The sequence below is a fragment of the Prinia subflava genome, chromosome 4, assembly GCF_021018805.1.
Source record: "Prinia subflava isolate CZ2003 ecotype Zambia chromosome 4, Cam_Psub_1.2, whole genome shotgun sequence".
In the NCBI taxonomy this organism is placed as follows: domain Eukaryota; kingdom Metazoa; phylum Chordata; class Aves; order Passeriformes; family Cisticolidae; genus Prinia; species Prinia subflava.
Genome location: NC_086250.1, coordinates 22,140,762 through 22,166,835, shown reverse-complemented (window position 1 = coordinate 22,166,835; position 26,074 = coordinate 22,140,762). Strand labels below are relative to the sequence as shown.

General features: G+C 42.2%; 2 protein-coding genes across 2 annotated transcripts; one reads left to right on the top strand and one right to left on the bottom strand.

Moving 5' to 3' along the window:
• Positions 1 to 19: 19 nt before the first annotated feature.
• On the top strand, positions 20 to 19,655 carry DDX17 (DEAD-box helicase 17). Its single transcript, XM_063395896.1, has 13 exons — positions 20 to 347; positions 4,486 to 4,636; positions 6,617 to 6,716; positions 6,843 to 6,976; positions 7,588 to 7,653; positions 7,956 to 8,097; positions 9,645 to 9,805; positions 9,894 to 10,066; positions 10,396 to 10,506; positions 10,956 to 11,017; positions 11,403 to 11,462; positions 15,653 to 15,892; positions 16,544 to 19,655. Exons 1-13 carry the CDS (start codon positions 304 to 306, stop codon positions 17,065 to 17,067), a joined length of 1,968 nt encoding a protein of 655 aa, XP_063251966.1. The 5' UTR covers positions 20 to 303; the 3' UTR covers positions 17,068 to 19,655.
• On the bottom strand, positions 18,952 to 26,074 carry KDELR3 (KDEL endoplasmic reticulum protein retention receptor 3). Its single transcript, XM_063395906.1, has 5 exons — positions 25,579 to 26,074; positions 24,524 to 24,624; positions 23,866 to 24,024; positions 23,298 to 23,550; positions 18,952 to 20,421 (listed from the first exon to the last, which is right to left on the bottom strand). Exons 1-5 carry the CDS (start codon positions 25,667 to 25,669, stop codon positions 20,381 to 20,383), a joined length of 645 nt encoding a protein of 214 aa, XP_063251976.1. The 5' UTR covers positions 25,670 to 26,074; the 3' UTR covers positions 18,952 to 20,380.

The window sequence follows — 26,074 nt, the reverse complement described above, 5'->3', positions numbered from 1 at the left end:
CGGGCCGGGGCGGCGGCGGCCATTTTGTGTCTGGAGCGCGGAGGAAGAAGACGCGGGTGTCTCCACACTGCCCGGGCCCTGGAGCCGACCGAGAGTCCCGCTATTCCGGCCGCTGACGCCCAGCGGGTCTCGGACCCACTGACCACCTCTTCTCCTTTTGTGTCCCACCAAAGAGGCGAGGTGGCGCAAAGCGAGGCCTCCGAGGCGCAGCCGCCTCTGGCTGGACCCTCTCCCCGTACCCCCAGCCCCTCGCCGTCCCCACGGCCGGCGTTCCGATGCCTCTCACCCACCCCTCCGGGGGCGATGAGAGGCTTCGGGGACCGGGGCCGCGACCGAGACCGCGGCGGGTAAGGGGCGGGGGGGTGGGGGTCAGCACGGCGGGGGTGGTGGGGGAAGACGGGCGCTTGCGCTGGGGACGGGGGGAGGCCGCGGGGTTGGGGGGTGTTTATTGGAGTGGCAGTATTGAGGGATCCAAAAGCCCGTTTGTGGAGATTTTGCCCCCATAGATTCTCGTGTGGGGGCGGGGTTTGTTGGAGACTTCTCTGTCCCCAAGGCGGGGTGGTGGGTTTTGAGCGTTTTGTGGGGTTTTTAAATTTTTAAATTTTTATTTAGCTTTTCCACTGTTCATATGTAATTAATTCTGAGCCTTGCCTGAAATTTTAAGGCCTGCATCCACCCTGCCCTCTTAATTATTTTCTGCCAGCCCCCTTATTTACCCCGCGAGACCGGTAGCGCCCTCCCCCCCGAAAGCCACGAAGGTCTCGGTGGCCCTGGCAGGGCTGGTTGTCCTTCTGTCTACCCTTCTGGTTGTCATTGCTCCTTCTGGACTTACTGGAAAGATGGCACTGGGGGCAACATCTCTCTCAGCTGCAGTCCCGGGCTTACCGTGATAGCAAATGGGTTTGAAAACAGTGCCATGCGGGGGACGTGGGTACTCGGGAGGGTGATCTTGGTGAACCGTGGTGCTGGACCACACTTGCCAAGCTTACATACTGCTACAGAAATCGTTTGTGTGGTTCTGTAAAGGCCTAGTGCTTTATACTAATTAATCTGTTACTTAAAAGAGGTTTGGCTTGTAAAAGGCTTTTGCAAGGTTTGATTTGATGTGATTTTTTTCTTTCAAGAATAAAAAGCAATAAATACGGTGCCATTATACTACATAACTAGATTGAGTCTCGAGGTTTTTAAGGGTTGAAAGTAATAAGGTATTTGTGCCAGGCTTTTTTAAAGAGAAAGTTAGAACTAATTTCTGGGAGTGGAATTTTCAGATCATGAGTAGTTCTCAAGGATTAGCAAAAAACATATAATGTGGGTTCTGCTGTATGGTAAGCTAGATCTCAGTTGATGAATCTTCTCTCCGTGGTTTTTTTTTCGTTTTTTTTTCTCCCCTACTTCTTTTTCCTCTTGTTTTCCCATGCTACTGGGACGTTAAAGAATATTTTGCTATACATTGCAATACACTTTGACATTCAGTTTCTCATTATCTGTGGAAAGAGATAGTTCTATCATTGCTTTATCTTACACTCACATTTAACATTCTGAAATTAAAAGATATTTTCATTTTTTTTTCACAGAAAGGAGGGTTCTGGTGTTTTTCTGCTAAGAGATTTCCAGCTCAGTTTAACAGAAGGATATTGGAGTAAGCACTTTGGCAAATCTGAGATAGATCAGATCACAGATGTTTTTGGAGTTTAGTGAGTGAGTTTGAGTATTCAGATTTATATACAGAGTATGCAGATTTACTTAAAAGAACACTGGCCAAAGCGTTGCCACAACACTTGATGTGCCTGTGTAATTTCATTTTCTGTAAAGCCTTAAACAATAGTGGATGCTTCTCTTTTAGATCACGGGTTTTGCATTAGTACAAGAAGTGCTTGCATGCTTCTTTGTGAAGTTTGTGGACATCTGCATGAAAAAACTCTTCTTTTTTTTTCTTTTTTCCCGTTGGTTTGTTTTGGTTTTGTTTTTGTTTTTTTGGGTTTTTTTCCATATTATTCTGGAAGCCTTAGTGCATTAGGATTCAATTTGTTACATACATCCTTTTAAGGTGTGAAAATATTTGTTACCACTAACAACTATCTTACTTCATAAATAATGTGAATAAAATGTTGGGCCACCCAGTGTGCTGGTTCAGCACCATTTGAAAGTTTATCACCACTTCTTTTGTAATCTAATCAAACACAAGGTTTCTAGTTTTCTCTTGCCAAGGACGAGCTGTAGGTGACTTCTTAGGCTGGAAAATTATTTTGTTTTGCTCTGGAATGTATCAGATTTACTTAGTTCCATCCCAGAAGTGATGGCACCAGTAATATAAGGGAAGAATGTTTTGAGCCAGCTTGAATTTATCTTTGAAAAGAGAGCTGTTGGCAAACCAGGGATTTAAGACTAGACTAGATTTAAGTCAGTTTATTATCAGTTCGAATCTCATTTTACTTGGAGTCAGAGTGTGAAGTGTCAGTTACTGCCAGTTTAGAAAATAAGCCCCCACAGAGGCAGCGTTCAAGGGCTGCTATAGTGCTCAGGTCAGTATGAAGGCATATTGTGTGTAAGTGTGGAGAACTGAAACTAGGTGCCTTCTGTGTAGAATATGTAATTTTTTTCTCTCTGGATGGCTGTGGAGCAAGTATTCATAGTACCCAGCTGTTGCAATGTCCAAGTCTTGCAAGCAGCCCTGTCATTTCCTTTCCTAAGGGAACTCATCAACCCTTTGAACCTCTGGTGGACTTGAGCGAGGTTATGGGTTTTGTAGGAACTGCTTGGGTACTGAAACTTTGACCTCAGTTTAGCATGATTGGTAACTAACATCATCACTAAAGGTGAATGTCTCTGTAAATTACAGTCTGTGCCTTTTTTTTTCCTTTGTCCTGAAAGGAAACATAATGCTTAAATGCATTTTTGAGGTTGAGTTTAAGTCTTTTTCATATGAGAAAACTTGATGACTCTGCAAGCTGTCTGGGGGATCTGACAGACACACATATGAGAAAATAAGGGATGTTTATAGGAAAGGGAAGAAGGCTAATACACAGTTGCAACACAGCAGACATTTTAAAACTAACTTAGCAGGTTTTAAGTTAAATTATACCTACCATACTTGCCCTTTCCAACACTTTAACCACTTCTTCCTGTTACAATGTTGATTTGAGTTCTGTTTCTTTAGTCTCTTAGTCACTATAATTTGTAGCTTCTGGTGGGAAGTGATTCAAAGAACAGATGTACTTAATGTTTGGGCAGGTAGTCTTGTACTTAAAATAATTCTGATTTTTTTTTCAGCTCTTGTTTATTTTTGGTAACACTTCTGTCCACAAGTTACTCCTGTAAGAATGTTGCTTAAAGACTTCTGTTGCTTTCAGTTTATTTCCTTACCAGTTTTTTATTTACTAGTGGACTACCTGGGTACGGTGCAGACACTTTGATTTTGTTATCTAAAAGTTGTTTGAAATGGGCATGTCTCATGAATTCATGTCTTCATATGTACCTTTAGGACAAAAATGGATTTGATAGCATTTCAAAAAGTTCTTTCTGCTGAGTTTCTACAATACTGATGAAAGTGATGTAACTTCTTTTTGGTGTGTTATTTTAAAATGCAATTCATGATATTTATAGTAAATAATAATTTCATGCCACTGAGTTTTTAGTTACTCTTACAGCTTACTGCCAGAAGCTAATTTTTTGACTATTTCATTAGCCAGTCATTACAGTTAGTTCTTAACCTTCTGAAGTGTATATCATTAACTGGATAGGAAAACTTAGAGCAATACTTTTTGAATTGTTCGGCTAGTTGGAATCTTTTTGGTGAAAATGAGGTTTTTACTCTCTTCACTCTTCATCACAATGAAGAGAGAGGATATCATTTGAGAGAGGATATAATTTTTCATATAGTTTTTTTTTCTTTTTCTTCGTGTTAGGCTGCGTTTTTAAAATAAGGGGTTTTTGAAATTTTGTTGATGGCAGAATTACAGATGGACTTGCAGGCTTGACTGGACTAGTTTACTTTCTGTTCTTCAGTCTGCTGTTTTTCATTTGAGGTATACTTCTTGAAGAAAGAGAAGATATAGAGAGGGAGATAGCGAAATAGCTGTTTAATGTAAAACTAACCTTTAGAGACAGAGAAGGAACTTGCAAGGAGAGACTTTTCTCATCCCTTTTATGTAACCATGTTGTAAGTGCACTGTCAGTTTGAAGACAAACGCTATAGTTATGCATACAGCCATGTCCTAGAGACAGGAGCTTTAAAGGGATGATTTACAATAACATGGTTTTAGGTTCTGAACCAACCCAAAGCAGGTTTATGTTATTTCAAGAAGTTTGATACCATCATAGTGATTGCGGTGATTGAGGAGGGAGGTGACTTACTGGAATGATGTGCTCATATGTCAGCTTGGGGAAAACACAATAGAAAATGGTTAAGAAAATTCCAGAGTAATCCTAGAATAGTTTTTAAGTACTGGTAGTATTTTTTAAAACAACTAACATTCACATTCACAGGTTTGGAGCAAGTCGTGGAGGTCCTCTTCCTCCAAAGAAATTTGGTAATCCAGGGGAACGTTTACGTAAGAAAAAATGGGATTTAAATGAACTACCGAAGTTTGAGAAGAATTTTTATGTGGAACATCCAGAAGTGGCCAGGCTTACTCCAGTAAGTGCTATGTTGTCTGCAACAGAAAGTGTCACAAGTTGAAAAACTAGTCCTGGGAAGTCTGGGACAACATGTAAAATGGAGCTGACTCTTCATTAAGCTTGTTTGGTGTGTGTACTGTGCTGGATACTGGTTCTAGTTGCCTTTACTATTTAATGTTAACAAAGGATATGTTTCTTTTCTTGGTTGTTTTTATACGAGATATTTTATATTTTGTCATTTGTAATGCATCTTCATAAGGCTTGTCTGGTCTAGTGATCTGTCAGTTGAGATAAAACTTAGAGAGTTACAGTACTGGAGAAACCCTGGAAAAACTAAGACAATGAACTAAAAGTGACAGAAATACATGAGAAAGGTTTGAAAGTGAAGTTTTGTCGTAAGAGTAATTTTGGCCTGAAAGAGGCCTTGGGGGACATCTCTAGTGTAATCCTCTGCTTAGAGCAGCACTAATGGTAGAACTAGAGCAGGTTGCTTAGTGTCTTGTCCTTTTCAGTTTGAATATCCCCAGAGATGAGAATTTATATGCTCCCTGGGTGACTGTCTCAGGGCTTAATGTTTCTCATGGGATTTTGAACGTCTTTCCTATACTGATCCATCAGATAGTTGAAAGTAGCAGTTAAAGGCCACTGTTAGCCCAGTCTTTCCCAAGCTAAATAAATCCAGTGCTTCCAGTATGTCTTCATATGGCCTGTACTGCAGCCACCAGCTTTTCGCCGTAATTGGACATGCCCTATTAAAACAATATCCTTCTCACATAGGGGACTCAAAACCAGGTGCACTACTCTGTTTCTTCTGTGGGTACAGTAATCTTCCTTTCCTACCAACTTGAGTCTAGTCTTCTATTCTCTCTTCCAATGTATTTTTAAAATCAGAAATTAAGAGATTTTGTTCTTAACGTGAGGCAACAAACAAAGTGGCATTATCTGATTGCATAGACTTACAAGTCCTTATGTGAAATATGCATATGGCATAAAGGAATTGAAGGGGGTATTGACTTCTTAAAGATAGCACAACTTGAGCTACTGGACCATGGTTTGCATGAGCTGCTGTAGCTGCCTTTGGCTTAGCCAGCTAAAAGGATTTTCACATTTTCTCCAGAAGTCATTTTCTTTTTTTACCTTTTAATTCAAGCTCAAGGGATTCTCGGAAGTACCAAATCTGTTGCTTTGGATAATGTGCATATTTGGTATTGATGTGTCTCCAATGATTTCTAATAAGCATTACAGTAAGGTCATGAATTGTGGAAGCATGTTGCAAAGAGCAGTTGGACTTGCAAGATAACCTAGACAAAAATAAAACACTCCTCCTAATCCTGAAATTGTGCTTATGTGACTACACATTTCAGAAATATTACAAGAAGTTCCTTTAAAAAACAGTGAGTTCCTAGGGTATCATTATGATGTTAGCATTGTTCCATTCTCTGAAACAATTCCTAGCAACTTTTGAGTTGCAAGTTATCCAGTAAGAACTCTGTATTTATCTACCTCTGAAATGTGTTCATTGAAGGAGGAAGACTGCCCTGCCTTCTGTTCATGGTATATTAAGACCTATTTAGTTTGTTTAATTCTTAACACTGTCACATAAAGCACATTTCTTATCCTCTGTTTCTAATCACTTCTCAAGCTGTTGGTCACTTCTGGCTTCTGGAAAAAGTGTAATTCCTAACATTATTCTGTTAACATACTTTTCATTTAGAAGGGCTGTTTGTAAAAAGACATTGACATTTGTCCTTCTAGGCTATGTAGAGAGCTCATACCTCTGAATATGAGAGAAACTGTACAATACTCAGTCGTAAAATAAAGTCTTTAGGAAAGCAAGTCTTTTTTAGATCTCTGTTTTAATTTAGTTCTCTAACAAAGTTGTTATCCAGAGGTTAGAAGAGAGTTAGTAGTTAGAAACCCACACTTTAGGCCACTGCTGTTATTTGGTGCTTTTGGCATCTTTTTTTTCCCCCTCCTTTCTTTCTTTCTACATAAATAGTATGAAGTTGAAGAATTGCGAAGGAAGAAGGAAATAACGATTCGGGGAATGGAGGGCTGCCCCAAGCCAGTGTTTGCCTTCCACCAGTGTAGCTTTCCGCGTAAGTATTTTTGCCATTCTTTAAGATCATGAAGATTGCTCAGAAAATACCTGAACCGTTACTGGTTCTATTCTCTAAAGCCTTAGTTATCCTTTAAGAAACTCATTCTTTTCTTAAATTCTCAAGAGTATGTGATGGATGCCTTGATGGACCAGAACTTCACCGAACCCACTCCGATTCAGTGCCAAGGCTTTCCACTAGCCCTCAGCGGTCGCGACATGGTGGGCATTGCACAGACCGGCTCTGGGAAGACACTGGCAGTGTGTATTCTTTCCTTTTATTTCTTCAGCTAGCTTTCCTGATCACCAGAAATTACCTATGGGTTTAGTTTTTGGGCTTGCCAGTACTAGCAATGGGATGATTGCATTTTTAAAGTTTCTTGTATTGCATCATGGGGGACACTTGAGTTTGAGCTCAACTACCAGCCTGTTATATTCACAGGTGTGTATTTTATGCATCTGCCTATTTGGATGCTTAGTTCTCTTTGGTCTATGCTTATATTCTGGTTTTAAAAACAGGATGTTCTCTTTAGCACACTTGTTTTATAAACTACACAGGTTAAAATAAAAACCAGTTGAATTTAAGCATAGACATTAATTTTAGCTTCAGTGTTAAAAAGAATTTTTATCCTTTATGAAAAATATTGGTGAAAGTAATCATTGCTCAGTTCTGTGAACTGAGCCTTTGTTCTTACGCTGCAAATTTAAGTGAGCCTTCATTCTGCAGTGAATGAGCAGCCAATTTTTGTGCTCATGCCAAAGTGGATGCAGTTGGTCAGCAGCTTTGAAAATCTTCTGTTCTGCTGGATAAATGCAGGTTTTGCACAATCACATTTGTATATATTATGGAATACTGTTTTCTTCTGTTTTAGTACTTGTTGCCTGCAATTGTTCACATCAACCACCAGCCATATTTGGAGAGAGGGGATGGCCCAATTGTAAGTGCTTGTTGATTCTCTTCATTTTTGTATGTATGGCATGACATTGTTAATGATTTGTTGCTTTATTTAATTGATGTATCAGAATAGTAGTTTTTCCTATCCTATTCCTATGAGAATGGGAATTTTTACTATCACAATGTAAGCAACCCACTCAGTTGAAATTCTGTGCAATTGCTGACATAGTGTAAAGATACTTAAATGTTTTAACTAATAAAGAGCAGATGGTCCAAATTTGCTTATGGTTTTATGTTAGGGATGTGTATGCAGCTTGACTCTTCCTGAATCATTTCCTTTTGCAGTGTCTAGTTCTGGCACCTACTAGAGAGTTGGCCCAGCAAGTGCAGCAGGTGGCTGATGATTATGGTAAATGTTCAAGACTGAAGAGTACCTGCATATATGGAGGAGCACCCAAAGGTCCCCAGATCAGAGATTTAGAAAGAGGTAATTTTAAAATGTGTGCTTGCAGTTTTTGGAGGAAGTGGTAAAGTCTCTGTAAAAATAACACTTCTCAAAGCCTGTCTGGAAGGGGTGAATGAATGTGTCATTTTCCAGCTGCAATGATAATTCATAAGGTAGTTCTCTTCTTTGCTGTATGTGACTTGGATCTTAGATTTTCGTTCTGTTTGCTCTTTGAACATTCCACTTGTGAAGATCATCAGGGTGTAGAAAGGGGAAAACAAAACTTCACAGAAAGAGAGCAGGTTATTTTAAGGAAATGCAATAACAGCATCTTTAAGGAAGGATTTTTCTTGGGGCAGTTTTCAAGTTTTCTGCCTGTGTTCATTCAAATAATCAAACTTTGTTTTTGAATATATAGAAACTTCTTTGGACAGCAGGAGCAGTGTGTGGTTTTGCTTCTGTTGCAGTTTTTTGTGTTTTTTTTTTTTTTAATTGTTAAGCACTAAGCACAGTATACCTCTAAGGAACCACTTCAACATGGTAGTGCTTAAGTGATCTATAATTTCAAATGCAGGAATGTACTGATGGCTTTCATCTTCACCGGATAAAAAATGCAATGGAATTATGTGAAAAGATGCAAGAATTATTATCAAGGCAGACATACATGCAAATCTATTCAAGAAATCAGAAAATATAGCATACCACTACAATTTGCAGGGTTCTTATTGCAAACTGCAGCAGTGGGATAAAGACATGCATGGTGGAAGTCTGTGGGATGTCTCTGTTCAAGAAAATGTACTTTCCAATTCAAAACCAGCATCTTCAGTGGAAGAGTCCAAGGTTTCATGAAGAGTCCTTGTTGCTGGATTTTTGCACACCTTTCTGGAGTGATGTAAAATAGATATTCTGCTTAAGAAGAAAATCTTTCATGTCTCTTCTTCCTGAAATTTACATTCTGTGGACATCTCATTGACACTGAAATAGTAATTTGTAAAATTTGGGAATTGGTGGAAACCAGGTCCTCCTTTTAAGGGGTAAACTGTGTAAATTGCCCAGCCTGGTGTAATTTAGGAGCATTTGAACTGTCTTCTTGTTCCTACAAATGTTGGTGGGATGGTTGTTTCCTGCTGTTGGTGCATAATTGCTCAGTATTAAAGCTCATATATATTGGCCTTTATATATTAAAAGAAGTGAAAGTAATTTGACCCATATAGTAAGAGGAGCACTTCATGTTTGAAAATGACACCTCTCTAGACTGCATAATTCTTGATGATGGTGGTTCAAGTTTAAGTAGAAGCTTACTTAATTTCTGATTTTTGGACAGCTCTTCACAGGGGTTCTCTGGCAGTAATCTTTTCGTTTCTGTAATGCATTTATTATTCTAATGGCACTGTAACAATAATTTCAGAATGGCAGAAACGTTAAATGGAAGTAGGGCTTCTACTGAAGTGACTCAGTCTTGGGTACAAATGAGGGTGGTGCTTTTTTTTTTAAAACATTTTGCTGTGGAAGGTGATTCATTCTGACTAAAAATACCAGTTGACATTCAAATGAAGAGCCTTACTCGTTTTCCTTCTTCTGTTCTGAAGGTGTGGAGATCTGCATTGCTACACCAGGTCGCTTGATTGACTTCCTTGAGGCTGGAAAGACCAACCTTCGTCGGTGTACATACCTGGTGCTGGATGAAGCTGACAGAATGTTGGACATGGGATTTGAACCTCAGATTCGTAAAATTGTTGACCAGATAAGGGTGTGTGATCCTTTTAGAAGGACAGCATCCTTTGTTTTCCTATTTGAAGTCTAGTACCGTAAACAAATCTGTTTTCCTTTTTCTTTAGCCTGACCGCCAGACTCTGATGTGGAGTGCCACCTGGCCAAAAGAAGTGCGCCAGCTTGCTGAGGACTTCCTGCAGGACTATGTTCAGATCAATGTGGGAAACTTGGAACTAAGTGCCAACCACAATATCCTGCAGATAGTGGATGTATGCATGGAAAGTGAGAAAGACCATAAGTAAGCTGATGTTACCACCATTTCACTTCCTTTGGTTATACTTCAAATTGAAGTCTGCAATGCTTTGTAAGCCTAGTAGGGATTCTAAATAGTGAAGTTACTTGTACTGCTATTTAATCTTTGAGTGTTGCAAAGTAAGTCAGTCCTGAAATCAACTAATCTCTTGTGTGTATTTTGACCATACATTTGTACAACCAGCAGAAATTCTGTGTGATGCTGACTAATTTACATGGATGTATATTGTGTGTGTCCTCAATGTCCCTTGGGAGAGAGGTCCTATATTCTGGTACATGTGGCTATATATATCTTGGCTCTCACGTCTGTTTTAGACTGATCCAACTGATGGAAGAAATCATGGCAGAGAAGGAAAACAAGACTATCATCTTTGTGGAGACAAAAAGGCGATGTGATGATCTCACCCGAAGGATGCGCAGAGATGGGTGATTAGCTTTTCCCCTTTCTCCACTTTTTTTCTAGTGGGAAACAAAAATTGTAATCAGAAGCAGTAAAGTTTAAATGTTTGTGATGCTATTGTTAGGAACAACTTATCCATTATTTTCTTGGCTGAATTCAGTCATTGTTTCCCAGAAGATTCCACTCCATCAAAGCATGTACAAGAGAGAGTGTCTGTAAGTGGTGCAGCTTTTTTAGTGTATCAGAATCCTGATTTGCTGATGGGGACTATATCAATATAGGACATGTGATTTGACTTAAGTGGTTGTTTATGTAGTGTGTTTACGGTACACATCCTGGGTAGCTAGAGACCAGAGAATAAAATATTTCTCAAATCTTACAGTTTCTTCTTTTTAAACAAAATGTCAGTAAAGCTTCCTGTTTCCTTTAGTGTATATACTTTCTATCTATACTAATGTACATCTCTGTTTGGCAGTTGGCCAGCTATGTGTATCCATGGAGACAAGAGTCAGCCAGAAAGAGATTGGGTGCTTAATGGTGAGTCCATCACTGATAGAAGCATAACTTGGGCTGCTGTTCCAAATTTACCTAGACATGTTTTTCTGTAGTCTGTTTTTTTGTTTGGTTTTTTTTTATCTCTAGACCAAATAGACACATGTAAAAGGACTTCTCTTGTCTTTGTACTTGTAATTTCAGTACTTGTGCCTTTTTGTGTTTATTTTGATAAAACAAAATGGGAAAATTGCTTCATGCAGCTGGATTTTGAAAAATCATTGAGGCATTGCGTCCTGACTTGTGGGGGGTTTCTGGAATTGACCCACCTTATGAAACTTCTGGAAAATGAGCATTTAATGTAAATCAAATTCAGGTAACTTCATCTTTTGAAAAATCTTCTTACTTCATAGCATGCTTTGTTTTACAGAGTTTCGTTCTGGAAAGGCTCCTATCCTCATTGCTACTGACGTTGCATCTCGTGGGCTAGGTTTGTACACATAGACCACTCTTGCCTACTGCTGCATATTTTTCTTCTTTGGACTGAAAAATGTTTCTTTAAAAAAAAAAATTCAAAGCGTGATTTTCCCCCACATGTGAAATACGTTTTTTAACATTAATCTTTTTTTTTTCTTTCATATTCAAAGTCTCTTCCTGCTCCTAATGAACAGGCTTTGGTCTGCAGCAAGGCCTAGGCATGACCAATCGATCGCCAAGAGGGAGAAGAGACGTCCAATTATGCAACCCAACCCTTCCATCACACTCACTTCTTCCCCAAATCCAGCTTTTGTTGCTGGATGATAGGGATGGATTGCTCTCAGTTCAGAGCGTGTTAGATAAAGTTCAAGTAGGAAGTTGTGGGAGAGCATTTCGACAGCAAATAGCAAATATTCTCCCCATATGACACACCACAGATTTGAACATACCAACCCCAGTGTGCATGCATGTTTACCCTGCAGATGTATTCACATCTGAGAAAGCACTGCTCCAGATCTTTGCTCTTGACATGTAACCTTCCCTGCTCCTCTGTGTTCCTTCTAGGCAGGACCACTGAGATGATATATGGCCTTTAACATCTTGTTACCCAGATGTGTAATTGAATCAAAATCGCACAGCTCTCTTCTGGTGGTATGAAAATGATCTGTCTGGATGCATCAGTTGTGCCCCCTTTTGTAATAAGCATATTTGTGTTGTGAAACACCATGTACTGAGCACAGTCCTTACACATCTGCCCACCCTAGAAGAGGAGGATGGCTGCTGAAGTGCTCTGAGTTTAATAACAGACATTGAATACTCTGCCCACCCTGAGTTTGGTAGACGATAAACTACTTGGGAGTCAGTGTGTCATTGTAGTAAATTCTACACAAATTACTGCAAATCAGTGGAGATTTAACTCGGAGAACCTAGTTTGTTAAAAGTCTCAGTTACCTGAGCTCTCTTTGTATGCAGAAAGGGTGGCTGTGCTGTGCATCATATGGTCACATTAATACAGGCAGACCATTAACAGACTTGCCAGCCTTTGTTCACATAACCTTCACTCCTCCTTCCCCATCCCCCTCAAAAAATGTCCAGTACTTCCTCAGGAAGTGATTATATGGACTTCAGTCTCTGCCCTCTAGGGTCATGTCTGGACCTATGCAGTTAGAACTTGGGCCTGTTGGGAGAAGAGACTGAGGCCTCAAACCAGTTTGTGTGAAAGAGAGCTGCTTTCTCTAGCAGCATTTTTTAAACAGGCTTGCTATGTGCTGGTAGCTTCTTTGTGCATCTTGCCTAGACATTTAAAACAGCCTCAACCCCCTCAAAAAAACCGCAAAACCACAAAAAAAAAAAAAGGCACCCACAAAAAAAAGCCCACCAAAAAATAACCAACACTCTCCCCGGAAACGACTCAATTGGATAACACTTAAGAAAACAGTCTCCTCACTTCCCATTGTCCACTTCACCCAAGCTAAGGGGGAAAGGTATCAGAGTCTGTTTCTTGTTACTGAACAACATCTCTGCTTGTTTTGGGGCCCTGAGTTTGCTGCTTAAAATAAGTCACTTAACTGGCAAACTTCTGGACGACTTCCTCCAAGATCCTGGAAAGTGAAGGCTTCTACCTAAATAACATAAAACAGGGGCGCGCGCCTTTTGGCTGAGTCACCAGGGCTTTCCCTCTTCCTAATGGAACATTGGTTTCAAAAAAGCTTCTTTCAGGTAAGTTCTTAGTCCCCTAATGACTTCTTTGTGGTAATTCCCTGGAGCGAGGTCCTCTCTGCACTGATTTTTTTTTCCCAGTCTATTAAACTAAAAACATTGAATTTGTTTTGTTTTATTTAACAGAAGCTTTGATATCAGCTGCAGATAATTCTCAGTGCAGGTGGTGGGGGTACATCTACAATGATGGTCTAAACAGCTCTCTAGACTAGCATGTTTGCTAGTTTATATCTGTCCCACTTAATAATTGGAGACTGTGCCATAGGGTGTTCTGATTGTCTGATAAAGGGAATGTGTCCCAGGTAGCCGTCATGTATGATTTACAGTCTCAATTCCTGATCCTGCTACGTTATCCTAAAAGTGCAGGAGGATTGCGGGTGTGCACAAACACTTTGGAGCATGCTAGACTGGAGCAGCTGAGCCTTGTACATGCTCTGGTCTTCAGCAAGCTGCATGCTCTACCAGGACTACTTTCTAGTCTGGAAAACACCCTTGCATCTTCCTCTTCCTGCCTTACCATTCTTTCTGCTCCTCCCCAGTCAAGTCAGTTCTGTCTGCATTGGTAGCTACAATTCCTTGTGCTTTCTGAGAGGAAAGCACATCCTTGTATCCTCTCTGGTAATTCAAGTCACTTGCTACTGGTTGTGCAAAACAGGACTGGCTGAGGACCATGTAGTCTGGAGCTTGTCAGTCTAGCTACACCTCGGCTGTGAAGATGCAATCTGTCACACGTACTCCTCTCTATACTTCACTTTCCCTTTTTAAAAAAACTGTTGCATCAAGGACCCTAGCTGGAGACTCGCGCAGCCCCCTGTGAAACCTGCCTTCTCACTCCCTTTTTTTGGTGTGATTCAGGACTTTGGAGTCAGCAAAGACTGAGGAGCCCCCCTTTGCTGTAATAAGAAACAGACATAAAGTCCCCCTCTTGTCACAACAACCCTCAATGTTTTTATTTTTCCTGCAACCCCTTTGAATTGATGCAGTCTGGGCAATAGATGCAGTCTGACCCTTTGGATGTAATTTTTGTATCTTCATTTTTTTGACAATTGCCCCTAAGAGCCCCAAATAGGGGACAAAAAGCGTTGGAGGACCTGAAACTTTTACCTGAGCCCAGGTTCTCTGGCTCTTCACAACCAAATGGGGCTACAGAGAAGCGTCTAAGCCAGTTCACAGAGTGAGCGTGTGTGGGGACTTCTCGCTGCCATGGACCCTTGATGCATGCTCCCCGCGCTCCAGTGGTCCCGTGTCAGAGGGCGGAGTTTTCGAAAGGAGGCCGCCAAAAATAAAAGGCAAAGAGACGGGATCGGCTGCAGCGGTTTCCCACAGGAGGAGGGAGTGTGCATCAGTCTGGTAACAAACAGAGAATGTTTCTCTCTTTAAAACAAAAAAAAGAGGAAATCACAAAAATCTGTGTTTTATCTTGGATATTTTCAGAATATTCATGTTAAAATGCAGATTTTTTTTTAATGAGCTGTTAGGGCACTTACTGTAGAATAATGCATTTGAAAATACTGTATAATATAACAAATAGGTGCTTTTGGTACTTAAGGTGCTTTCACTGAAGCATTGTACTAACATTTACTTGGTTTCTGTCCCATAAGTTTACAAAGTTGTGTATTAAAACACACAATTCTGATCTCCTAAATTTTAAAACTGTTTTGCATACAAAGCCATTTTGATAATGTTATTTCCTGCTTCCATCTGACAATGGAAGTAGGGAATTGCTTATGGAATTCAGGATTGTCCAGATTATGCTACTTTGTCAGAACTGGACAGAGCAGCACAGAAATGTTAGTGCAATGCATTCTAGTGATAACTACAAAGCTAAGATACTTTAGGTCTGAATAATTTTTAATGAGTTGGCTAAACAAAACTAATGAGATTTACATGCCTAAAGCTTTAGGCTAGGGGTATTAGTTCACTGTATTTTATTAGTACTATAAAAGTAAATATTTTTAAGAGTGCCTTTTATTTCATGTTACTGAGTAGAAGGTAAGTGATCTCATTACTGTTATTTTTTGTTAGACTTCTCCCAACAGAGTAAAAGCTTCACCGTAGCAGTTCTGCCCCTTCCTCCACCCCAGTTTGCTCTGATGGTGACATTTTCACTTTACAGATCATGTTAAAAAAAATGAAGAATGAAATTCAATTAACTTGCTCACAAATTGTGTCTTTGACACAGGAAGACAGAGAAACGCATTCTGGGGAGGATGACTTGGAATGCAGGGCAAAGCTGCTTTAAAATTGCCATTCTTTTTCAGGACACTGACATTTGTTCCTGATGATCTTAAATTTCAGTCTTCTACTCTTTTGGGATGAGTCTGTCTTGTATTTATTCCATACAATTACTAACTTTGTATTTTTTTTTCTTATTACTGTCACCTGCATTCGTGCTCCCCACCTTTCGTTGGCACGTCTTCTCTTCTTCTCCCCTTTCCTCAACCCCACCCTTTCACTGTGCTTCGCTCCTGGGCACTTCACAAGATGTGGAAGATGTTAAATTTGTGATAAACTACGACTATCCGAACAGCTCCGAAGATTATGTGCACCGTATTGGCCGTACCGCACGTAGTACCAACAAAGGTACTGCCTACACCTTCTTCACACCAGGAAACCTGAAACAAGCCAGGGAGCTTATCAAAGTCTTGGAAGAAGCCAATCAAGCCATCAATCCAAAGCTGATGCAGCTTGTGGACCACAGAGGAGGAGGAGGTGGTGGTGGAGGTAAAGGCACAAGGGAGAAGGGCCACTCAGGGGATATGTTCCTCGTTTTGAGGGAAGGAATGTTAAGGTAGGGATGTAGTAAGTACAGGTCTAAGATAAAACATTATTAATAAAGCTGTTCTGTACTTGAGGTCCCAACACTTGATGTAGACATAGTTCTTTGCCCAAGAGAGAGGCAGTCCCCTGTTTTCCTTAGCTGTAGAATTGTTTTTTTCTCTTAAGGTCTTCAGGGAGCTGATTTTGCTTGAAGTAATTACTTCCTGACAGTTTCTACTAAGGAGGGGCAACAAGGTGCATGTGCAAAATTGAAATCAGTAAAGGGATACACTGAATTTCAGGAACTGACACACTTTTTCTTCCCATTCCTTGAAGGAGTAAGAAGTTTCCTTACACTTCCAAATTAGTGCTGAATTTTTTTCCATTTCTTTGTCTCGGAGCACATATATAAAGAACCCTTGTTGAACTTCATGTTTACACCTTGAGCAAAATGAAAACACATGCACAGCTGTTCAGAGGCGTTACAATCAGTCAGAAGGTGCTTGGGAGCAAAATTGGGGATGTAGAAAGGGGAGGAAGGATGGCATAAGTGTACCAGAGATCATTGTTTAAGAACTTGTTCGTGATACTAAATCTTAATGTATCCATCACCAGGAGGTCGTTCTCGTTACCGAACAAGCAGTTCAGTAAACAACCCTAACCTGATGTACCAGGAAGAGTGTGACAGGAGGCTCCGGGGAGTGAAAGAGGGCCGGAGAGACTCAGGTGGCTTCAGAGACCGTGAGCGTGGTGAAAGTTATGCCAATGGAGCCAACAAGACCTATGGCAGTGCCTACGGGAGCCCAAATTCTGCTTTTGGGGCAGCACAGAGCCAGTATGGTTACACTCAAGGGAGCTATGGAGCAGCTGCCTATGGCACGAGTGGCTATGGCACTGCAGAGTACAGTGCTAGTGGCTATGGTGCCAGCACCACAGCTGCCACAGCTGGGAGAACCTCACAGAGCACTACCCAACAGCAGTATGCAGGGATGGTGGGGCGCTCGGGCCAGCAGCCACAGCCGCTCATGTCACAACAGTTTCCGCAGCCCCCTGCCACTAACGTGATGGGCTATATGGGACAGACTGCCACCTACCAGTACCCACCCCCGCCTCCGCCCCCGCCCCCCTCCCGCAAATGAGACCACTTGTGGGTGACCAGTGTAGACCTTGCATTTAGGGGAACCTTTTCTTTCTCTTCTTTCCCATTGTGATGTCTCTCATGCAGGTTAGACTTAGAATTCACTATCCAAATCCCTTGAGCCCATCAAATATGACCCCCAATCCACATTAAGGACCCTGTCCTCTTTTTTTTCTTTTTTTTCAAGATATATGTATAGTTGACTGGAAAATTTATTATTTTTGTCTTGCATGTTGAGGAATTTGGAAATTTTATTTTTTTTTCTGAAAGAAAAGGGTATAAGGCAGATAGATCCCAGCTGAATCATCTTGGTGTCTAAGATTTGTGTGAAAATTCGCTTTTGAGGGAAAGAAGTTTCTATTCTATAACACATTAACTTAATTTCAGGAAGTATAAAGAGATGGGAAACTCTGGGGGAGCCAAAAAGCACTTCATTTGAAATATAAATGCAAGGGAGCAATGCTCACTTCTCCTAATCTTTTATTTTTTTTTTTAATAGCTCACTATTACTACTTCTAATCCTACTGTAGGTGACTTTCCATAGAAAAACTGTTCATTTGTCTGAGCTGGGTGGTGTTCAGTGTAAAGCCTTGGATGTATTGTTAGCGATTTCTCTAGTTCTGGAAGCCCCATTTTCTGCTACCTGTAACAGCCTGTAGTAGGGAGCTTGGGTTTAAAAACTCTGTCAGAGACCAAACCTGTCTTGCATTCACTACCTGAAAAGCAGGTAGTTGCTGTGGGGGTACCACTGCTGAAATGTTCAGCTAAGTAAGTTCTTTCCCTATGATTGTTAAATTGCAGCATCTCAAATGTTTGGAGCCTGATTATCATTAAATTGGTTACTGCTCTCAAATTTCTGTTTGGTTTGTTGAAAGAAGTCTTCCTCGAGAGCCTAGAAATTATACAGAACTGAAATGATGAACAGCATTATCTTGTTTGCCTGTCCTTTACAAACAAACTCCCATTTGCCATGGGGAATGTTCTGAATGCTGCTACGCTCGATAAAATGTGACAGTTTTCCACACTTAAATTTAAAGGTTTGAATAGAGTGGACTGGGAGGAGAAAGGCAGGAGGAGATTGCCTGGGGTCTCCTTTTCATGAGGTAAGCGGTGAGCTGGTTAGGACATCCTGATTCTGAAGCTTTGTTTCTTTTGTACGTTTTACTGACTATTGCTTTCTCTGGCTTTTGAGTGCATTTCCCTGCTCCATTGGTCCCTCTGAGCTGAGCTCTTGCAGGTAGGTAGTATTTTAGAAAATGTTAGAGAAGAGTGAAATTTTAGTACATACATAAATAAAACTTTTTTATTTTACTGGCTAAGGTGGGTGTGAAGGGGGTTTCTCCCTTTAGTAAAGCATGTTGTTGACTTGTTATTTCTGATACCAGACGGTTCAGAGACAGTAGATGATAACAGGAGTTGTCTGCTCTTGGTCTGATAAGATGACAAAAGGATGGATACATCTCTTGGTTGGAGGCACACTCTGCATTAGGAGAGTGCAGAGGAATTGTGGGGTTTTTCTGTTGGCGTTCTTGCATATGAATGAACAAGGCAGCCTACTCCTGTAGCAGAGTGGAACTTCTTATAGCCCTGGAAAAGAGCTTGCTTATACAGAAATTACTTCTTTTAAAATTTAATTTCTTCCCAGAGTAAAAGTTTGGGGGATGGATGCACTTTTTTCTTTTTTTTGTGTGTGCAGTACACAGGTAGGTTGCTGACAGGAAGAAGGGAGATTCCTTCCAGAACCTCAGTTCTCTGTGGTTCCATTTTGTATTTCCACTGCATGGACAGGAAGTTCCTTTGCTTGTGTTAAGTGAAAGCCAGAAACATTTTGTTTATCCAGGCACTGACTGATAGGTCTTTGGCCTCTCTCGCAAGCAAATGTAGAGGGGTTTGTTTTGTTTTAAACTTGAGAGTAGAATGCAGAAATGCATTTGAGGGGTTTAGGAGTAGGACATCTCACTGACTGGCTTTAAAAAGGGTCTCTGGACTGCCAAAGCTGCCTTATAGTCTGGTATAGTTTTCACTTTTGGGAGTGACTTGTGCATGTTTAAACATTGATGCCAAGTCTTGCAGTGCTTTATTGCCATTGAGGTCAGCTGAAGTCCAGGGTCTCAGTTCAGAGTGTCAGCCAGACCCCTGAATGCACCATGGCATGTGCTGCCCCTGTCCCACCTGGTGCTCTGTGCTGTGCTCCATGTACTGGGTGAGGGACACTTGTTGATAAAGCATTAGCCTCTAGTGTTGTTTTCATTGTTTTCAATCTGTAAAAAGTTTGTGGGAGTGTCATATCTGAGCTGAGTGTCTCCTCCCCTCCCACTTCCGGAAGCAATTAACTGTTTGGATTTCTCTGAACAATAGAAGGGTTCCTAGCTTTGTGTGGGATCAGCATCTTGTTTCACACACCTGCTGGTCTCTGAACACATTCCTGTTGTATTAACCAAGACTTGAATTGAGAGATTCATGGATCTGTGGTGTTCAGGCACAGGATACTACTAAGAGCTATGTTACTATTCTTAGTTTGTAAAATGTCCTTTTGATACCATCTTGTTTTCTTTTGTAGGTATAAATAAAAACACTGTTGTCAATAAATTGTGAACTTAGTCTTTATTTTTGGAATGTAAAGCTGTCTTTGTCCCTGTTCTTCCCAGTTCTTAAAAGTCAAATTCAGGGAGATGGAAACATTTCTTGGCAACTCACTGTATTTTAATTGAAATCATCCCTGTTTGTAGAACACAAGGAAACTGAAAATAAGTGATGTTTGAATACTTGCGGAATTAGAAAATTCATGTTATTCGAAGGCAGTGTGTTTTACTTGTGTGTTTCAGGGCCTGAATAGAGAGAGGGTCAGGCAGAATTAATTTTCAAGAGGGTGTTAGTTTAACAGTTTGTAGCATCTGCTGTGTCAGATTTGGCCACCGGTGAAGTGGGTCAGTTAACAGACTTCATTAGTACAAATTCCCTTTACCGTGGGCACTTGGTTAAGGACTGAAGGGAGTGACATTTTCCCTTAGTGCTGCCTCAGGGTCAGGGTAGGGGTGTGTTTTGGATGTAGATGCTGAGAAGAGCTGGGAGAGAAGAAATTGTACTACTTCAGTATTGGCCAGCACTAGCACCAAATTCAAGTGTGAAGAAATAAAAAAAAGGAGGGGAAGAGTTCTGATGGATGAAAAGTATTTCAGGTTTCCAAGCCTTGTCTTCCTGGCTCTGCGTTGAAACTCAGCTGAGCCATCCATTAGTCAAAAAGGGCCAGGGAAGGAAAGCTGTGATCTTAAACAGCTTTGTCTGGAGTTTCTTGTGCTACCTGTGGGATGTCTTCAAACAGGCATGGGAAGACTTAGCTTCTTTCCTTTTAAGACTGTGAAGAGAAAGAGAAGGTAACAAATAAATTTAGTGGAATTCAACTCTTCTATTGTTTCAATAATTTTATGTTTTCTAACTTGCAATTTAGAGTGCCAGATAGTGGGGTCCTAGGTTTGCAAACTGTGAATGGGAGACAACCACCATGAAATGCTGCTAAGAGGGGAAAGCACAACCTATTCTCCTTTATGCTAAAGCAAAAGGTTCTTGTTTGTCTTCCACAGTTATGTGTTCTCATGGGTGGACCACCTTAATTATTTTTCTTGATGATGTGCTATTCTTAGTGCTTTCCCCTCCTTTTGATACAGAGCATGGCCTGAATCTATGTGTGTGGCCAGACCCCAGCTGAGCCCTTCCCCCAACCCATCTGAGGTGAACGTTGGGATGGCAGGGATGCCTCTTGGGAAATGTCAGAGGCCCATGGGCTTAGATGGGGTGGCTGGAGCAGAGTCTGTCCTGGATGTGCAGTGGTCAGTAGTGCAGAGTGGCTGTGCCTGGGACAGGGTGGTACCGGGATGGGCACTGGGTCCCATGTCTGTTGGATGCCAGAGGGAAGGGCTGTGATATGCTAAGGATGCACCATGCGGGAAGGCCTGACCGACTGGGTGAGGCTGGAGGGACCCTGCCAGGCTGCAGGAATGGAAGCCTCGTGAAGGTCAACAAAGCTGAATGCACATCTTGCCCTGGGGTAGAACAACCCCAGGCACCAGTATGTGCTGGGGGCTGCCCAGCTGGAAAGCAGCTTGGCAGAAAAGGCCTTGGATGTGCTGGTGGACACCAAGTTCAACACAAACCATCAGTGTGCTCTTGGGATGAAGCAAGCAGCCTCTGGAGCTGCATTGCCAGCAGGATGAGCAGAGAGTTCTTCCTCTCCACTCAGCCTTGGGAGGTCCCAGCTGGGGTGGTGGGCTCAGCTCTGGGCTCTCAGAACAATAGATGGGCAGTCTAGAAGGACCATAAGAACATCTTGATGTAGGAGCACAGGTTGCAAGCTGAGACTGTTCAGCATTGAGAAAGCTGAGGGGCACCTTACATATGTGCACAAGTGCTGGATGGGGGGAATGGAGACAGACCCAGACTCCACTACAGTGGTCCCCAGTGACAGGGCAAGGGACAATGGGAAATTCCACTTAAGCATCTGAAAATAATATTTTATAGTGAGGGTGGTCAGACAGCGGCACAGATTGCCCAGAGAGGCTTCACTTTGGGATAGTTAAAACCTTACTGGACGGGACCTTGAAAAATGTGAACAGGGGCATGGATTAGATTATTTTACCCCCTCCACCCTGACTGCCTGCATCCCTGGCCATTTCGTGAAATACAAATGCTTCCTCAGGATATCTTTCATGTCTTTGTGTTAAGCAGAAGGGAGCTCATCTAGTTTTAAAAACATGATAAAAAGAAGTAGCATTCTGTAAAAATCCTTTTCAGTGCTTTGGTATAGGCTTGGAAGTCTTATTAAACCCATTTCTTTACATAACACTTTTTTGCTTCCTTTTTTTCAGCATCAGTGCCCTTTTTTCTGAGCTCTTCAGTGTTAGAAATGTTTTTTAAAGTTTGGTTTTTTGAAAGAAAGTAAGAAATGCAATCTGATATAATATTGCTGGTTCTCATAAATGATTGCAAAGTGTTTGCATGTCTTCAGACACCATTTCTCTCCCATGACCCAGAACATTTATGTAAAACAAAAGAGAAAAAAAAGCAACTCTCTTCCTGCTGTGATGTTCCATCTACAAATGTTTTTTCTTCTGCCTCCTATATCATCTAAATTTTGCAGCTCTGTCACTAGCAGTGTGATATTGGAAGCCAGCAGTTGTGATTTTTCTCCCTTTTGTTCCACCATCACAACTACAAAAGGGTATGGATTTCTCATAAAATTCAGAAGGACACAGGACACATGAATTGAGCGGAGCTAAAATGGGAATTAGTTTAGAAAAGAAAAAAAGGGAATTGACGTGGAGCACCTTGATGGCAGTTTTAGGAAGTATTTTTCTGGCTACAAAAATATTTAATGACAGAAGGAAGTCTTAATCTGCCAAGGCCAGCCACCTGCTCAGTGCTCCTGTCACCTCTCTATCAGCAGGTGTATTGCATGAAGCTACCAAAAATCCATGCCTTGAAACTTCAAACGTGGGCTGTCTTTACTCCTTTTGGCAGACTTTTTGGAGAAAGGGAAGAAGGAAGAAAATAGTTGTCCACTTAGCTAATTTCATCTAATTCCATCCTCCTCAATAGAAAGGTGTTTTCAAGTGTCCTTCAAGCCTTAGCAAACCACAGCATGTTCTATCAGGATTTATGCCCTTGGTGTACTTTTAAATTCTGGTAGCCATTTACCGAAGTATGCCACTGAAATGGAAGGGGCATCTGATTCTGGAAAACAGGAGTGTCTTGTCTTTGCAGATGCCTTACAGAATCACTTCTTGACAGTCAAGAACTTAATCTTCTCTATCAAAGGAAAAGAAGGTTTAATATCTCCATATGTCTCCAGTTGCTTTCTCAGGTACATTGTCTGCCTGCAGCTATTTTTTCCCCCTCAAAGCTTTTTAGGATTATTTTTGCATGATTCATAATCTTTCAAAATATGTGTAGAATTGAATGTACCTCAGTTCTTAACTTTCCAAGGTGAGGGTAAACCAGGCTTAACTCTGGTTTAATTCTTGCTGTGTTTCATACACGCATCCAGAGCCTTGCAAGCAGTGATGCCCACTCTCAGTTAATAGATATGTTTTTTAAACTGGACTTAGGGTGCACAATATGTATCCCAAAAACACCACAAAAAATAGTAAGGATTAACACATGGCAAGCTGCAGCTCCACCCTGTACTGCAAGAATGTTGAATGAACTTTTCAATATTATGGCAACCTGTTTACCTACCTTTGGTGACATAGAGATAGAAGAAGTCACAGTAGAAGATGGTTTGTACCACCCCGGAAACGACAGCGATCTGGTCGTAGAAATTCTCTGTGTGGTAGCGCCAGACCCAGTTGGCAATGTAGAGAGCACGGTAGAGGCCCAGGAAGAAAAGGTAGTGTGTCGTGATGGTCTCTGCTTCCCCTGTCTTGCTGATCATGAAGAGCTGAGGAAGGATTGCCACAGACTCCAGGTAGATGGAGAAGGTCCAGAGTATCTGTGAGGTGCAGAATGAAGGCAGTGGGGAGTCAGTGCTGGTTAGTATGTGTTAAGATCCAAAGCTTTTTGTTTTTGTGAGGGGGATGAGTAGTGCTGCTGAAATTTGGGAAAATGAGCTCGCTGTGCTGGGAGTGAGAGGAGACAGCACTGAGCTGCTCTATAGTTGGTACTGTCTTCAAGGCCTGCCAACTTTGCCTTTCCTGCCTGCTTTTGCTGTTAAAAATCTAATCTATACAACAAGCTGCTCACTCCGCTGCCTAGTGTCAGGCTGCTGCTGCTTCCCTTCCCTTTTCCTGCCTCAGCTTTTCTGTACCTCCAAGGGGGTGAAGCTGTGGTTCTCCAGAAATGACAGGCCCGTGACAGGGACCAGCAGGAACTCGAGGCGAAAGGAGTCATTCTCACTGTCAAATGTTTTCCGGAATTTCACATAGATCATATGCACAGTGACGTAAGCACAAATCAAAAAAATGACCTGTAGGAGAGAAGGGAGATAGTAAGACCTTACCTGCAATTGCACTTTCCATGCCTAAAGAGAGGCTGGCTTTCCCAAAAGTCAAAATAGTGGTGAATGTGTTTCCTTACAGATTGAATTCTGCTGGAGATATTCCAGTGGTCAGGTAAAGCTTGCCCACACCATGAGAATCTCACGTTTGAGTCCCTCTGGGGCACTCTGTGAAAAAGTTTGCTTTACATTAATGGCAGCTTTGCATTAATGCTCCTGCTGTACAAGTACACCCAGGCTTGGTTCATGGCATCTTGTTCCGGTTTTAGTGGTACCAAATATGGCTCAGCTCACTTACTGATTATGGCAAGGGGGTGAGTTTGTGGTCAATGGAGGGACAGTGGCACCAAAGGAAGCATCTTTGTCCACCCTTCCTGTCTGAAAAACTCAGTGACTATGTACCCTCACCTCCCTAAGAAACCACAGTGAGCTGAGGGGAACCTCTCCTGCTGCACTGCCCTCTCCTTACCTTCATCACAGTGTTATAGATAGAAATGAAATTCGTGAACAGGTCCAGATAGCGGGTTGTGAAGACGAGGGCAAAAAGTATCTGACTCTTCCCAGAGATTCCTGTGTGGCAGGGAGATGAAAGGAAAGTAAATCAGAGGAAGGGAAGGGTCTATGGGATGGTGGTTTCTCCTTACGCCTCCTCAGGAAGCATTTGTATGTAAGTGTGTTGTTTTGTGAGCCAGGGCTGGTGTGTGGGTGCTGAGGTAGCTCTATCCCAGAGTGGCCAGAGTCTCCCAAGTAACAGGGCAGGTTCCTTCTGATGCTCCTGAGTGCTGCCTGTAGGAACTGGTGCTTGGTGGGCATGTTCACCACTTTAGCCAGTTCAGTCCTTGCTGTCATCCAAAGGCCTTTCTCTTCCCTCCCTTCCCCTTTTGCCTGCCCACCTCACCAGGGACTGTGTGATGTGATATCTGCCACAGGAGGGAAGAGCTGCAGGACCAGCCCTGGGGTATAGATGGAACTTGGCCACTGCTGGCAGAGACATACGGTCAGGCCCACCCACTTCTGTACCAGTGATAATGGCCACAGCCCATCAGCCCAGCCCCAAAATCTTATGAGGAGGTAACTGTGAGCAAAGCTCTCCTGCAGGAAAGTTCTGTCCTGATTTCCTTGCTCTGTGATGGGGCAGCCTCTGGCACCTGTCCACCACTGGCAGAACCTCCAACCTAAAGCAGCTTTATCTCCAGGTTGTTGGTGTTGGTGCCGCCACAACCTCTTGACCTCATTTTCCACCTCCCTCCAGCCTTGCCACCCTCTCCTTCCCTTCACCACCCTGAGACCAACACCTGCTTGAGACTGTGCGCCTTGCCACATCACATCCTTCCAACACAACCCTCTCCTGGCAGGGAGATCTCCCAGAGGAAGATGATGACTTCCCTCAAGGAGCCCATGGGGGAGGGCTGCCAGTCCGTGTGGGCTATCACTGGCCTTTCCAGCTCCCATTTTGTTGTACCCTTCACCAAACTGCCCTCTGAGAAGGGCCACCCTCCTTCCCTGGGACATGGGAGCACTCACCAGCACAGGACTTGGACTTCACGATCTTCACCAGGAGAATAATGATGGCCAGCAAGTGGGAGATATCCCCCAGGATGCGGAAGATGTTCATGGTGCCAGGGGGACTCTTCTGGGGTGAGTCTTTTTCTGCAGGCAAGGAGGGCAAGGGTGTGAAGTTTTTCTCCACTGAGCCTCAACTGAATGAACGGTCTCCTTCAGTTCAGCTTTCCTTTTTCCCTGAGCACAGAGCCCTTCCTTCTTGTAGCGCAAAGTTCGGTCTCCCCTATCCTGTGGCTGCAGATGCCTTTCCCCTGCCAGGCTGGATGTCTCGCTTGTTTACTTTTCCACCGAGGTGGATTCTCCCTTTCCCAGTCTCGGGCTTTCCTCCCTCTGCTTTCAGCTGAAAGTTAGAGTTTGCTTCCTGAGAGCTCTCCAGGCTGAGCAGTTCCGAAGCCAGTGCTGGGTGACGGTGACGTGGCTCCTGGCTGGCCGGGGAGGAGAGAGAGGAGGAGGCAGA